At 53.0% G+C, this 16,667-nt stretch overlaps 1 protein-coding gene across 1 annotated transcript in view; it reads left to right on the top strand.

Annotated features, from left to right (window-relative positions):
• Positions 1 to 16,667, top strand: part of MUC16 (mucin 16, cell surface associated) — a 65,870-nt gene that overhangs the window by 20,169 nt on the left and 29,034 nt on the right. The window contains exons 5-18 of the mRNA XM_088526823.1: positions 3,154 to 3,312; positions 4,030 to 4,165; positions 9,200 to 9,300; positions 9,342 to 9,540; positions 9,611 to 10,013; positions 11,451 to 11,514; positions 14,433 to 14,558; positions 14,672 to 14,739; positions 14,993 to 15,165; positions 15,281 to 15,307; positions 15,559 to 15,701; positions 15,811 to 15,878; positions 16,132 to 16,304; positions 16,420 to 16,446. Coding sequence (XP_088382949.1) covers positions 3,154 to 3,312; positions 4,030 to 4,165; positions 9,200 to 9,300; positions 9,342 to 9,540; positions 9,611 to 10,013; positions 11,451 to 11,514; positions 14,433 to 14,558; positions 14,672 to 14,739; positions 14,993 to 15,165; positions 15,281 to 15,307; positions 15,559 to 15,701; positions 15,811 to 15,878; positions 16,132 to 16,304; positions 16,420 to 16,446 — 1,867 coding nt within the window. The remainder of the gene's footprint in view (positions 1 to 3,153; positions 3,313 to 4,029; positions 4,166 to 9,199; positions 9,301 to 9,341; positions 9,541 to 9,610; positions 10,014 to 11,450; positions 11,515 to 14,432; positions 14,559 to 14,671; positions 14,740 to 14,992; positions 15,166 to 15,280; positions 15,308 to 15,558; positions 15,702 to 15,810; positions 15,879 to 16,131; positions 16,305 to 16,419; positions 16,447 to 16,667) is intronic.

Genomic DNA, 16,667 nt, shown 5'->3' with positions numbered 1-16,667 from the left:
GTTGGGACAACCACACCAACAAGGTCCACAGCTCTTACCAGTACTTCCCCAGCCACAAGCACTGCCTCCCTGCCTCCCAGTTCTTCCTCTATGCCCACAACAGCTCCTGAGAAGATGAGCACAGGATCGTCGGCTGTGACATCGGTAGCCACCAGTAATCCTATTGGGAGCTCAACGAGCCCAAGTCCTCAGACATCAGAGCAATCCACAACAATTAGCACTCCCTCCCAAAGCACTGCTACTGCTTCCACAGTTCCCATCTCATCATCTCCTACAACTACAGCTCGTCAAGGGACAAGCACTGATTCCCCAACTACGACTTCACTCCCACCTACCAGCGCTCCCATGACCTCCACCCAAGCAGAGACATCACCAACATCCACAAGGTCAGAGTCAACTTCCAGGGCCACTGAGGGGACCACAAGCACAGCTGTTGGGACAACGACAGCAACAACAAGCTCCACGCCTATTTCCAACACTTCCCCGGCCACGACCGCTGCCTCTCTGGCTCCTGCTTCCTCCTCTAAGCCCCTGACACCTACTGAGGAGGTGAGCATAGGATCCTCAGCTACAACAGCCCTACCGACCAGCAAAAGCACACTAAGCTCAACAAGTCCAAGTGCTGGGACATCAACACCCTCCATGGACTCCACAACCATTAAGAGTGCTTCCCAAAGCACAACTGGAGTTTTCACATCTCCCACCTCGACCTCTCCTACAACTACCGCTCCTCAAGGGACAGACACCGATTCCCCAACAACGACTTCGCTCCCACCAAGCACTTCTTCAGTGATCCCCACTCAAGCAGAGACATCACCAAAACTCACAATGACAGAGCCCTCCTCCATTTCCCCTGAAGGAACCACAACTGCAGCTGTTGGGACAACCACACCAACAAGGTCCACAGCTCTTAGCGGTACATCCCCAGCCACAAGCACTGCCTCCCTGCCTCCCAGTTCTTCCTCTATGCCCACAACAGCTCCTGAGAAGATGAGCACAGGATCGTCGGCTGTGACATCGGTAGCCACCAGTAATGCTATTGGGAGCTCAACGAGCCCAAGTCCTTGGACATCAGAGCAGTCCACAACAATTAGCACTCCCTCCCAAAGCACTGCTACTGCTTCCACAGCTCCCGTCTCATCGTCTCCTACAACTACAGCTCGTCAAGGGACAAGCACTGATTCCCCAACTACGACTTCACTCCCACCTACCAGCGCTCCCATGACCTCCACCCAAGCAGAGACATCACCAACATCCACAAGGTCAGAGTCAACTTCCAGGGCCACTGAGGGGACCACAAGCACAGCTGTTGGGACAACGACAGCAACAACAAGCTCCACGCCTATTTCCAACACTTCCCCGGCCACGACCGCTGCCTCTCTGGCTCCTGCTTCCTCCTCTAAGCCCCTGACCCCTACTGAGGAGGTCAGCATAGGATCCTCAGCTACAACAGCCCTACCGACCAGCAAAAGCACACTAAGCTCAACAAGTCCAAGTGCTGGGACATCAGCACCCTCCATGGACTCCACAACCATTAAGAGTGCTTCCCAAAGCACAACTGGAGTTTTCACATCTCCCACATCGACCTCTCCTACAACTACCGCTCCTCAAGGGACAGACACCGATTCCCCAACAACGACTTCGCTCCCACCAAGCACTTCTTCAGTGATCCCCACTCAAGCAGAGACATCACCAAAACTCACAATGGCAGAGCCCTCCTCCATTTCCCCTGAAGGAACCACAACTGCAGCTGTTGGGACAACCACACCAACAAGGTCCACAGCTCTTACCAGTACTTCCCCAGCCACAAGCACTGCCTCCCTGCCTCCCAGTTCTTCCTCTATGCCCACAACAGCTCCTGAGAAGATGAGCACAGGATCGTCGGCTGTGACATCGGTAGCCACCAGTAATGCTATTGGGAGCTCAACGAGCCCAAGTCCTCAGACATCAGAGCAATCCACAACAATTAGCACTCCCTCCCAAAGCACTGCTACTGCTTCCACAGCTCCCATCTATTCATCTCCTACAACTACAGCTCGTCAAGGGACGAGCACTGATTCCCCAACTACGACTTCACTCCCACCTACCAGCGCTCCCATGACCTCCACCCAAGCAGAGACATCACCAACATCCACAAGGTCAGAGTCAACTTCCAGGGCCACTGAGGGGACCACAAGCACAGCTGTTGGGACAACGACAGCAACAACAAGCTCCACGCCTATTTCCAACACTTCCCCGGCCACGACCGCTGCCTCTCTGGCTCCTGCTTCCTCCTCTAAGCCCCTGACCCCTACTGAGGAGGTGAGCATAGGATCCTCAGCTACAACAGCCCTACCGACCAGCAAAAGCACACTAAGCTCAACAAGTCCAAGTGCTGGGACATCAACACCCTCCATGGACTCCACAACCATTAAGAGTGCTTCCCAAAGCACAACTGGAGTTTTCACATCTCCCACCTCGACCTCTCCTACAACTACCGCTCCTCAAGGGACAGACACCGATTCCCCAACAACTTCGCTCCCACCAAGCACTTCTTCAGTGATCCCCACTCAAGCAGAGACATCACCAAAACTCACAATGACAGAGCCCTCCTCCATTTCCCCTGAAGGAACCACAACTGCAGCTGTTGGGACAACCACACCAACAAGGTCCACAGCTCTTACCGGTACTTCCCCAGCCACAAGCACTGCCTCCCTGCCTCCCAGTTCTTCCTCTATGCCCACAACAGCTCCTGAGAAGATGAGCACAGGATCGTCGGCTGTGACATCGGTAGCCACCAGTAATGCTATTGGGAGCTCAACGAGCCCAAGTCCTCGGACATCAGAGCAGTCCACAACAATTAGCACTCCCTCCCAAAGCACTGCTACTGCTTCCACAGCTCCCATCTCATCATCTCCTACAACTACAGCTCGTCAAGGGACAAGCACTGATTCCCCAACTACGACTTCACTCCCACCTACCAGTGCTCCCATGACCTCCACCCAAGCAGAGACATCACCAACATCCACAAGGTCAGAGTCAACTTCCAGGGCCACTGAGGGGACCACAAGCACAGCTGTTGGGACAACGACAGCAACAACAAGCTCCACGCCTATTTCCAACACTTCCCCGGCCACGACCGCTGCCTCTCTGGCTCCTGCTTCCTCCTCTAAGCCCCTGACACCTACTGAGGAGGTGAGCATAGGATCCTCAGCTACAACAGCCCTACCGACCAGCAAAAGCACACTAAGCTCAACAAGTCCAAGTGCTGGGACATCAACACCCTCCATGGACTCCACAACCATTAAGAGTGCTTCCCAAAGCACAACTGGAGTTTTCACATCTCCCACCTCGACCTCTCCTACAATTACCGCTCCTCAAGGGACAGACACCGATTCCCCAACAACGACTTCGCTCCCACCAGGCACTTCTTCAGTGATCCCCACTCAAGCAGAGACATCACCAAAACTCACAATGACAGAGCCCTCCTCCATTTCCCCTGAAGGAACCACAACTGCAGCTGTTGGGACAACCACACCAACAAGGTCCACAGCTCTTAGCGGTACTGCCCAAGCCACAAGCACTGCCTCCCTGCCTCCCAGTTCTTCCTCTATGCCCACAACAGCTCCTGAGAAGATGAGCACAGGATCGTCGGCTGTGACATCAGTAGCCACCAGTAATGCTATTGGGAGCTCAACGAGCCCAAGTCCTCGGACATCAGAGCAGTCCACAACAATTAGCACTCCCTCCCAAAGCACTGCTACTGCTTCCACAGCTCCCGTCTCATCATCTCCTACAACTACAGCTCGTCAAGGGACAAGCACTGATTCCCCAACTACGACTTCACTCCCACCTACCAGCGCTCCCATGACCTCCACCCAAGCAGAGACATCACCAACATCCACAAGGTCAGAGTCAACTTCCAGGGCCACTGAGGGGACCACAAGCACAGCTGTTGGGACAACGACAGCAACAACAAGCTCCACGCCTATTTCCAACACTTCCCCGGCCACGACCGCTGCCTCTCTGGCTCCTGCTTCCTCCTCTAAGCCCCTGACCCCTACTGAGGAGGTCAGCATAGGATCCTCAGCTACAACAGCCCTACCGACCAGCAAAAGCACACTAAGCTCAACAAGTCCAAGTGCTGGGACATCAGCACCCTCCATGGACTCCACAAATATTAAGAGTGCTTCCCAAAGCACAACTGGAGTTTTCACATCTTCCACATCGACCTCTCCTACAACTACCGCTCCTCAAGGGACAGACACCAATTCCCCAACAACAACTTTGCTCCCACCAAGCACTTCTTCAGTGATCCCCACTGAAGCAGAGACATCACCAAAACTCACAATGACAGAGCCCTCCTCCATTTCCCCTGAAGGAACCACAACTGCAGCTGTTGGGACAACCACACCAACAAGGTCCACAGCTCTTACCGGTACTTCCCCAGCCACAAGCACTGCCTCCCTGCCTCCCAGTTCTTCCTCTATGCCCACAACAGCTCCTGAGAAGATGAGCACAGGATCGTCGGCTGTGACATCGGTAGCCACCAGTAATGCTATTGGGAGCTCAACGAGCCCAAGTCCTCGGACATCAGAGCAGTCCACAACAATTAGCACTCCCTCCCAAAGCACTGCTACTGCTTCCACAGTTCCCATCTCATCATCTCCTACAACTACAGCTCGTCAAGGGACAAGCACTGATTCCCCAACTACGACTTCACTCCCACCTACCAGCGCTCCCATGACCTCCACCCAAGCAGAGACATCACCAACATCCACAAGGTCAGAGTCAACTTCCAGGGCCACTGAGGGGACCACAAGCACAGCTGTTGGGACAACGACAGCAACAACAAGCTCCACACCTGTTTCAAACACTTCCCTGGCCACGACCGCTGCCTCTCTGGCTCCTGCTTCCTCCTCTAAGCCCCTGACACCTACTGAGGAGGTGAGCATAGGATCCTCAGCTACAACAGCCCTACCGACCAGCAAAAGCACACTAAGCTCAACAAGTCCAAGTGCTGGGACATCAACACCCTCCATGGACTCCACAACCATTAAGAGTGCTTCCCAAAGCACAACTGGAGTTTTCACATCTCCCACCTCGACCTCTCCTACAATTACCGCTCCTCAAGGGACAGACACCGATTCCCCAACAACGACTTCGCTCCCACCAGGCACTTCTTCAGTGATCCCCACTCAAGCAGAGACATCACCAAAACTCACAATGACAGAGCCCTCCTCCATTTCCCCTGAAGGAACCACAACTGCAGCTGTTGGGACAACCACACCAACAAGGTCCACAGCTCTTAGCGGTACTTCCCAAGCCACAAGCACTGCCTCCCTGCCTCCCAGTTCTTCCTCTATGCCCACAACAGCTCCTGAGAAGATGAGCACAGGATCGTCGGCTGTGACATCAGTAGCCACCAGTAATGCTATTGGGAGCTCAACGAGCCCAAGTCCTCGGACATCAGAGCAGTCCACAACAATTAGCACTCCCTCCCAAAGCACTGCTACTGCTTCCACAGCTCCCGTCTCATCATCTCCTACAACTACAGCTCGTCAAGGGACAAGCACTGATTCCCCAACTACGACTTCACTCCCACCTACCAGCGCTCCCATGACCTCCACCCAAGCAGAGACATCACCAACATCCACAAGGTCAGAGTCAACTTCCAGGGCCACTGAGGGGACCACAAGCACAGCTGTTGGGACAACGACAGCAACAACAAGCTCCACGCCTATTTCCAACACTTCCCCGGCCACGACCGCTGCCTCTCTGGCTCCTGCTTCCTCCTCTAAGCCCCTGACCCCTACTGAGGAGGTCAGCATAGGATCCTCAGCTACAACAGCCCTACCGACCAGCAAAAGCACACTAAGCTCAACAAGTCCAAGTGCTGGGACATCAGCACCCTCCATGGACTCCACAAACATTAAGAGTGCTTCCCGAAGCACAACTGGAGTTTTCACATCTCCCACCTCGACCTCTCCTACAACTACCGCTCCTCAAGGGACAGACACCGATTCCCCAACAACGACTTCGCTCCCACCAAGCACTTCTTCAGTGATCCCCACTCAAGCAGAGACATCACCAAAACTCACAATGGCAGAGCCCTCCTCCATTTCCCCTGAAGGAACCACAACTGCAGCTGTTGGGACAACCACACCAACAAGGTCCACAGCTCTTACCAGTACTTCCCCAGCCACAAGCACTGCCTCCCTGCCTCCCAGTTCTTCCTCTATGCCCACAACAGCTCCTGAGAAGATGAGCACAGGATCGTCGGCTGTGACATCGGTAGCCACCAGTAATGCTATTGGGAGCTCAACGAGCCCAAGTCCTCAGACATCAGAGCAATCCACAACAATTAGCACTCCCTCCCAAAGCACTGCTACTGCTTCCACAGCTCCCATCTCATCATCTCCTACAACTACAGCTCGTCAAGGGACGAGCACTGATTCCCCAACTACGACTTCACTCCCACCTACCAGCGCTCCCATGACCTCCACCCAAGCAGAGACATCACCAACATCCACAAGGTCAGAGTCAACTTCCAGGGCCACTGAGGGGACCACAAGCACAGCTGTTGGGACAACGACAGCAACAACAAGCTCCACGCCTATTTCCAACACTTCCCCGGCCACGACCGCTGCCTCTCTGGCTCCTGCTTCCTCCTCTAAGCCCCTGACCCCTACTGAGGAGGTCAGCATAGGATCCTCAGCTACAACAGCCCTACCGACCAGCAAAAGCACACTAAGCTCAACAAGTCCAAGTGCTGGGACATCAGCACCCTCCATGGACTCCACAAATATTAAGAGTGCTTCCCAAAGCACAACTGGAGTTTTCACATCTTCCACCTCGACCTCTCCTACAACTACCGCTCCTCAAGGGACAGACACCAATTCCCCAACAACTTCGCTCCCACCAAGCACTTCTTCAGTGATCCCCACTCAAGCAGAGACATCACCAAAACTCACAATGACAGAGCCCTCCTCCATTTCCCCTGAAGGAACCACAACTGCAGCTGTTGGGACAACCACACCAACAAGGTCCACAGCTCTTAGCGGTACTTCCCCAGCCACAAGCACTGCCTCCCTGCCTCCCAGTTCTTCCTCTATGCCCACAACAGCTCCTGAGAAGATGAGCACAGGATCGTCGGCTGTGACATCGGTAGCCACCAGTAATGCTATTGGGAGCTCAACGAGCCCAAGTCCTCGGACATCAGAGCAGTCCACAACAATTAGCACTCCCTCCCAAAGCACTGCTACTGCTTCCACAGCTCCCATCTCATCATCTCCTACAACTACAGCTCGTCAAGGGACAAGCACTGATTCCCCAACTACGACTTCACTCCCACCTACCAGCGCTCCCATGACCTCCACCCAAGCAGAGACATCACCAACATCCACAAGGTCAGAGTCAACTTCCAGGGCCACTGAGGGGACCACAAGCACAGCTGTTGGGACAACGACAGCAACAACAAGCTCCACGCCTATTTCCAACACTTCCCCGGCCACGACCGCTGCCTCTCTGGCTCCTGCTTCCTCCTCTAAGCCCCTGACCCCTACTGAGGAGGTCAGCATAGGATCCTCAGCTACAACAGCCCTACCGACCAGCAAAAGCACACTAAGCTCAACAAGTCCAAGTGCTGGGACATCAACACCCTCCATGGACTCCACAACCATTAAGAGTGCTTCCCAAAGCACAACTGGAGTTTTCACATCTCCCACCTCGACCTCTCCTACAACTACCGCTCCTCAAGGGACAGACACCAATTCCCCAACAACAACTTTGCTCCCACCAAGCACTTCTTCAGTGATCCCCACTCAAGCAGAGACATCACCAAAACTCACAATGACAGAGCCCTCCTCCATTTCCCCTGAAGGAACCACAACTGCAGCTGTTGGGACAACCACACCAACAAGGTCCACAGCTCTTACCGGTACTTCCCCAGCCACAAGCACTGCCTCCCTGCCTCCCAGTTCTTCCTCTATGCCCACAACAACTCCTGAGAAGATGAGCACAGGATCGTCGGCTGTGACATCGGTAGCCACCAGTAATGCTATTGGGAGCTCAACGAGCCCAAGTCCTCGGACATCAGAGCAGTCCACAACAATTAGCACTCCCTCCCAAAGCACTGCTACTGCTTCCACAGTTCCCATCTCATCATCTCCTACAACTACAGCTCGTCAAGGGACAAGCACTGATTCCCCAACTACGACTTCACTCCCACCTACCAGCGCTCCCATGACCACCACCCAAGCAGAGACATCAACAACATCCACAAGGTCAGAGTCAACTTCCAGGGCCACTGAGGGGACCACAAGCACAGCTGTTGGGACAACGACAGCAACAACAAGCTCCACACCTGTTTCAAACACTTCCCCGGCCACGACCGCTGCCTCTCTGGCTCCTGCTTCCTCCTCTAAGCCCCTGACACCTACTGAGGAGGTCAGCATAGGATCCTCAGCTACAACAGCCCTACCGACCAGCAAAAGCACACTAAGCTCAACAAGTCCAAGTGCTGGGACATCAACACCCTCCATGGACTCCACAACCATTAAGAGTGCTTCCCAAAGCACAACTGGAGTTTTCACATCTCCCACCTCGACCTCTCCTACAACTACCGCTCCTCAAGGGACAGACACCGATTCCCCAACAACTTCGCTCCCACCAAGCACTTCTTCAGTGATCCCCACTCAAGCAGAGACATCACCAAAACTCACAATGACAGAGCCCTCCTCCATTTCCCCTGAAGGAACCACAACTGCAGCTGTTGGGACAACCACACCAACAAGGTCCACAGCTCTTACCGGTACTTCCCCAGCCACAAGCACTGCCTCCCTGCCTCCCAGTTCTTCCTCTATGCCCACAACAGCTCCTGAGAAGATGAGCACAGGATCGTCGGCTGTGACATCGGTAGCCACCAGTAATGCTATTGGGAGCTCAACGAGCCCAAGTCCTCAGACATCAGAGCAGTCCACAACAATTAGCACTCCCTCCCAAAGCACTGCTACTGCTTCCACAGCTCCCATCTCATCATCTCCTACAACTACAGCTCGTCAAGGGACAAGCACTGATTCCCCAACTACGACTTCACTCCCACCTACCAGCGCTCCCTTGACCTCCACCCAAGCAGAGACATCACCAACATCCACAAGGTCAGAGTCAACTTCCAGGGCCACTGAGGGGACCACAAGCACAGCTGTTGGGACAACGACAGCAACAACAAGCTCCACGCCTATTTCCAACACTTCCCCGGCCACGACCGCTGCCTCTCTGGCTCCTGCTTCCTCCTCTAAGCCCCTGACCCCTACTGAGGAGGTGAGCATAGGATCCTCAGCTACAACAGCCCTACCGACCAGCAAAAGCACACGAAGCTCAACAAGTCCAAGTGCTGGGACATCAACACCCTCCATGGACTCCACAACCATGAAGAGTGCTTCCCGAAGCACAACTGGAGTTTTCACATCTCCCACCTCGACCTCTCCTACAACTACCGCTCCTCAAGGGACAGACACCGATTCCCCAACAACGACTTCGCTCGCACCAAGCACTTCTTCAGTGATCCCCACTGAAGCAGAGACATCACCAAAACTCACAATGACAGAGCCCTCCTCCATTTCCCCTGAAGGAACCACAACTGCAGCTGTTGGGACAACCACACCAACAAGGTCCACAGCTCTTAGCGCTACTTCCCCAGCCACAAGCACTGCCTCCCTGCCTCCCAGTTCTTCCTCTATGCCCACAACAGCTCCTGAGAAGATGAGCACAGGATCGTCGGCTGTGACATCGGTAGCCACCAGTAATCCTATTGGGAGCTCAACGAGCCCAAGTCCTCAGACATCAGAGCAGTCCACAACAATTAGCACTCCCTCCCAAAGCACTGCTACTGCTTCCACAGCTCCCATCTCATCATCTCCTACAACTACAGCTCGTCAAGGGACGAGCACTGATTCCCCAACTACGACTTCACTCCCACCTACCAGCGCTCCCATGACCTCCACCCAAGCAGAGACATCAACAACATCCACAAGGTCAGAGTCAACTTCCAGGGCCACTGAGGGGACCACAAGCACAGCTGTTGGGACAACGACAGCAACAACAAGCTCCACACCTATTTCCAACACTTCCCCGGCCACGACCGCTGCCTCTCTGGCTCCTGCTTCCTCCTCTAAGCCCCTGACACCTACTGAGGAGGTGAGCATAGGATCCTCAGCTACAACAGCCCTACCGACCAGCAAAAGCACACTAAGCTCAACAAGTCCAAGTGCTGGGACATCAACACCCTCCATGGACTCCACAACCATTAAGACTGCTTCCCAAAGCACAACTGGAGTTTTCACATCTCCCACCTCGACCTCTCCTACAACTACCGCTCCTCAAGGGACAGACACCGATTCCCCAACAACTTCGCTCCCACCAAGCACTTCTTCAGTGATCCCCACTCAAGCAGAGACATCACCAAAACTCACAATGACAGAGCCCTCCTCCATTTCCCCTGAAGGAACCACAACTGCAGCTGTTGGGACAACCACACCAACAAGGTCCACAGCTCTTAGCGGTACTTCCCCAGCCACAAGCACTGCCTCCCTGCCTCCCAGTTCTTCCTCTATGCCCACAACAGCTCCTGAGAAGATGAGCACAGGATCGTCGGCTGTGACATCGGCAGCCACCAGTAATGCTATTGTGAGGTCAACGAGCCCAAGTCCTCGGACATCAGAGCAGTCCACAACAAATAGCACTCCCTCCCAAAGCACTGCTACTGCTTCCACAGCTCCCATCTCATCGTCTCCTACAGCTCGTCAAGGGACAAGCACTGATTCCCCAACTACGACTTCACTCCCACCTACCAGCGCTCCCATGACCTCCACCCAAGCAGACACATCACCAACATCCACAAGGTCAGAGTCAACTTCCAGGGCCACTGAGGGGACCACAAGCACAGCTGTTGGGAAAACGACAGCAACAACAAGCTCCACGCCTATTTCAAACACTTCCCCGGCCACGACCGCTGCCTCTCTGGCTCCTGCTTCCTCCTCTAAGCCCCTAACACCTACTGAGAAGGTCAGCATAGGATCCTCAGCTACAACAGCCCTACTGACCAGCAAAAGCACACTAAGCTCAACAAGTCCAAGTGCTGGGACATCAACACCCTTCATGGACTCCACAACCATTAAGAGTGCTTCCCAAAGCACAACTGGAGTTTTCACATCTCCCACCTCGACCTCTCCTACAACTACCGCTCCTCAAGGGACAAACACCAATTCCCCAACAACAACTTGGCTCCCACCAGGCACTTCTTCAGTGATCCCCACTCAAGCAGAGACATCACCAAAACTCACAATGACAGAGCCCTCCTCCATTTCCCCTGAAGGAACCACAACTGCAGCTGTTGGGACAACCACACCAACAAGGTCCACAGCTCTTACCAGTACTTCCCCAGCCACAAGCACTGCCTCCCTGCCTCCCAGTTCGTCCTCTATGCCCACAACAGCTCCTGAGAAGATGAGCACAGGATCGTCGGCTGTGACATCGGTAGCCACCAGTAATCCTATTGGGAGCTCAACGAGCCCAAGTCCTCAGATATCAGAGCAGGCCACAACAATTAGCACTCCCTCCCAAAGCACTGCTACTGCTTCCACAGCTCCCATCTCATCATCTCCTACAACTACAGCTCGTCAAGGGACAAGCACTGATTCCCCAACTACGACTTCACTCCCACCTACCAGCGCTCCCATGACCTCCACCCAAGCAGAGACATCACCAACATCCACAAGGTCAGAGTCAACTTCCAGGGCCACTGAGGGGACCACAAGCACAGCTGTTGGGACAACGACAGCAACAACAAGCTCCACGCCTATTTCCAACACTTCCCCGGCCACGACCGCTGCCTCTCTGGCTCCTGCTTCCTCCTCTAAGCCCCTGACCCCTACTGAGGAGGTCAGCATAGGATCCTCAGCTACAACAGCCCTACCGACCAGCAAAAGCACACTAAGCTCAACAAGTCCAAGTGCTGGGACATCAACACCCTCCATGGACTCCACAACCATTAAGAGTGCTTCCCAAAGCACAACTGGAGTTTTCACATCTCCCACCTCGACCTCTCCTACAATTACCGCTCCTCAAGGGACAGATACCGATTCCCCAACAACGACTTCGCTCCCACCAAGCACTTCTTCAGTGATCCCCACTCAAGCAGAGACATCACCAAAACTCACAATGACAGAGCCCTCCTCCATTTTCCCCGAAGGAACAACCACACCAACAAGGTCCACACCTCTTACCGATACTTCCCCAGCCACAAGCACTGCCTCCCTGCCTCCCAGTTCTTCCTCTATGCCCACAACAGCTCCTGAGAAGATGAGCACAGGATCATCGGCTGTGACATCGGCAGCCACCAGTAATGCTATTGTGAGGTCAACGAGCCCAAGTCCTCGGACATCAGAGCAGTCCACAACAATTAGCACTCCCTCCCAAAGCACTGCTACTGCTTCCACAGCTCCCATCTCATCGTCTCCTACAGCTCGTCAAGGGACAAGCACTGATTCCCCAACTACGACTTCACTCCCACCTACCAGCGCTCCCATGACCTCCACCCAAGCAGAGACATCACCAACATCCACAAGGTCAGAGTCAACTTCCAGGGCCACTGAGGGGACCACAAGCACAGCTGTTGGGACAACGACAGCAACAACAAGCTCCACGCCTATTTCCAACACTTCCCCAGCCACGACCGCTGCCTCTCTGGCTCCCGCTTCCTCCTCTAAGCCCCTGACCCCTACTGAGGAGGTCAGCATAGGATCCTCAGCTACAACAGCCCTACCGACCAGCAAAAGCACACTAAGCTCAACAAGTCCAAGTGCTGGGACATCAACACCCTTCATGGACTCCACAACCATTAAGACCAGTGAAGCAGATAGGACAACATTAGCAGTCTCTTCCAAGCAAGAGACAAAAACATATTCTGCAAGCACCTTCGCCACTATGTCCACAACAGCTCTTACTACTATCTCCTCATCCAAGGTAACAGTTACGCCCATTTCTAGTCTCTTAATCACATCCTTTAACACCACAACAGGCACTTCTTCCCTTGAAACCACTACCATCATGATGTCTTCAGCCGTGGGGAAAGCCACCACTGCTCTGCAGTCCACTTCTCCTCATGGGACCACAGCGTCATCCACTTCTTCACAGGTCCAAACTTCTGCTACTGAGGCAGGTGCTGCAATCCTCTCTACTCTTACAGAAATGTATAGTCCAACCTCTGCATTGACCACTGCAGCCACTTCTGCCATAGCTGACACATCCTCTCCTCTTTTCACAACTGTTCCTCCTGAGGTAACTGCATTAGATACATCTACTGATTCAGATATATCTGCTTCGCTTGCTACTATTCAAAGCACATCTACATTTTTTACCACTTCTAAGGACATGACCCAAACAACAGTCATTCCTCAGTACAGTGTTGGAAGTGCTGCCTATGCCACCAAAACTTCAGTACTTAATGACACTCCAAAAACATGTAAGTTTCCTATTTTCTTTTTTTTTTGTGATTTTGCGAGGAGAATATAATAAAATATATACAAAAAAGTAGGCTTTATAAGAACATTAATATGGCCTTATTTTTGTGTGATTAGATTATGTTTATATGATTCTGAAACTATGTTCCTGGGAAAAAGAAATCACATTATACTTAGGGAAGGTCTTTATTAATCTTAATTTCAGTGCAGAACTGCACTAACAATAGCAGTATATATTAATATTGTTATAACTCAAAAACACAAAACTCATAATAACATATACTTCTTAAAAAGCCACAAGAAAAAAAAATCATAAGAGTATCTTCTAAATTGTGAAAAAACAAAAGAATAGATCAGAAATGTTTCTTTAAAGCAAAGGAGTAGGTTATAGACTGAAATAAGAATCAGGAACAGTATTAAGAAATGTTCCCTTTCTAAAAATAAAATATTCAAATATTTTTCTTTGTTTTTCCTGAAGTGTATGTTATATGTGCAACCATACAAATTAAATCAAGCAAGAGACTAAACTGAGACACTGCAGTTTCTCAGATGTTAAAGTTTTCCAAAGACAAAAATAAATAATTGATTAATAAAAATTTAAGCATTACGAAAATACCTCCAGCACAATATTACACGAAATGTGTATTCTAATTCATTCGCTAAGATTAAATAGAGCCTACAGAAGAAAACTTTCCTAAATACCACTCCAATAAGAACAAGGAATTATTATATGCAGCGATAAACAGATTTCCAAAAAAAAAAAAGGCTATTTGAAATAATAAACATATAATTAACAGGAGAATCCAGAATAGTTGAAACCAGCGAGAGAAGAAGAGAGAGGGTTGGAATGGCAGTCAGTAGAAATATATCATTTCTAAATGTTAATCCATTCCTTCTCCACCTATGCTCAATATAGCTGCCATGCCAACACAGACACCACCTCCCACCCTCGACCGTCTCACCGTCAACTTCACCATCACCAATCTCCCCTACGACTCCAACCTGGCCGTTCCTCACTCGGCCAAGCTCAACACAACGCAGCGAGTCATGAGCACCCTGGTAAGCAGCCCACCTCTCTGTCAGTCACGGCCATGAGTCCTGTGGTCCTCGTGCGATTTCTGGCCTGTGGCCACAGGACAATGGCTCAACTGGGCATCACTTCCTCTTTGCAGCTCAACAAGCTTCTAAAGGAATCCAGCATCGGCCCTGCTTTCGTTAAATGTGAACCCACAGCTTTCAGGTACGGTGCCGGGCCCAACAGACTCCCTTGATGGGCCCCAGGACGTGCCATGCTGTGTCTTTCTCGACGGCGTTTGCTCTGTGGAGAGGACCTTGTCCCTCTTGTCCTGTCATGTCTCTGATTGCTCCTCCTCTGTTCGGCCTCTGGGCTCTGGAGGGTGGAAGCCGGGGGTCTAACGGACTCTAGCTTCTGACGAGAAAGAGCTGAGAGAGTATGCGCAAGAGGAGCTGAGGCGTCGCCTTGCATTTTCCAGGCCTGCGAGGCAAGGGGACAACACACAGGTGGACGCTGTCTGCACGTACCGCAACGACTCCTCCGGCCCGCCCTTGGACAGGGTGGCTCTTTACCACGAAGTGAGCAACAAGACCCAAGGCATCACGCAGCTGGGGCCCTACAGCCTGGACAAGGACAGCCTCTACGTCAATGGTAAGCACCAAGGCCTGCCCCGCTCTTCTGCTCTCCTGCAGCAGACCTTCTTTCTCAGCAGCCTTCCCCGCTGCCTGTTGCCAGCTCCAGCTCATGACTGTCTCTCTCTTTGCAGGTTACAACGAGCAGCCAGTCCGCCCATGTGAGTAGCGTTCAAGGGAGGTCGGGCATCAAACAGGGGTGCATTTCTCACAGGTCTTCACTGCCTGGTTGAGGCACGTGTGGGCCAAGGCTGCTGATGCCTGTTGGGAAATGCGCAGCCTGCTGAACCGCCACCTCAAGACCTGCTCCATGAAGGGGGCATGGCAGTTTGGAGAGCTTTGCCTGTCTCCTCCCAAAGCCTTGACACGCTGGCTCTTGTGCCATTTCATTCCCCATCTGTGCTCCTTGCAGCTGCCATGCCAACACAGACACCACCTCCCACCCTCGACCGTCTCACCGTCAACTTCACCATCACCAATCTCCCCTACGACTCCAACCTGGCCGTTCCTCACTCGGCCAAGCTCAACACAACGCAGCAAGTCATGAGCACCCTGGTAAGCAGCCCACCTCTCTGTCACGGCCATGAGTCCTGTGGTCCTTGTGCGATTTCTGGCCTGTGGCCACAGGGCAATGGCTCAACTGGGCATCGCTTCCTCTTTGCAGCTCAACAAGCTTCTAAAGGAATCCAGCATCGGCCCTGCTTTCGTTAAATGTGAACCCACAGCTTTCAGGTACGGTGCCGGGCCCAACAGACTCCCTTGATGGGTCCCAGGACGTGCCATGCTGTGTCTTTCTCGACGGCGTTTGCTCTGCGGAGAGGACCTTGTCCCTCTTGTCCTGTCATGTCTCTGATTGCTCCTCCTCTGTTCGGCCTCTGGGCTCTGGAGGGTGGAAGCCGGGGGTCTAACGGACTCTAGCTTCTGAGGAGAAAGAGCTGAGAGAGTATGCGCAAGAGGAGCTGAGGCGTCGCCTTGCATTTTCCAGGCCTGCGAGGCAAGGGGACAACACACAGGTGGACGCTGTCTGCACGTACCGCAACGACTCCTCCGGCCCGCCCTTGGACAGGGTGGCTCTTTACCACGAAGTGAGCAACAAGACCCAAGGCATCACGCAGCTGGGGCCCTACAGCCTGGACAAGGACAGCCTCTACGTCAATGGTAAGCACCAAGGCCTGCCCCGCTCTTCTGCTCTCCTGCAGCAGACCTTCTTTCTCAGCAGCCTTCCCCGCTGCCTGTTGCCAGCTCCAGCTCATGACTGTCTCTCTCTTTGCAGGTTACAACGAGCAGCCAGTCCGCCCATGTGAGTAGCGTTCAAGGGAGGTCGGGCATCAAACAGGGGTGCATTTCTCACAGGTCTTCACTGCCTGGTTGAGGCACGTGTGGGCCAAGGCTGCTGATGCCTGTTGGGAAATGCGCAGCCTGCTGAACCGCCACCTCAAGACCTGCTCCATGAAGGGGGCATGGCAGTTTGGAGAGCTTTGCCTGTCTCCTCCCAAAGCCTTGACACGCTGGCTCTTGTGC

This window comes from Tinamus guttatus, unplaced genomic scaffold (genome assembly GCF_059628265.1).
Source record: "Tinamus guttatus ecotype Peru unplaced genomic scaffold, ASM5962826v1 Tinamus_guttatus_pri_ptg000254l, whole genome shotgun sequence".
In the NCBI taxonomy this organism is placed as follows: Eukaryota; Metazoa; Chordata; class Aves; order Tinamiformes; family Tinamidae; genus Tinamus; species Tinamus guttatus.
This window is presented reverse-complemented; position numbering and strand designations above follow the sequence as displayed.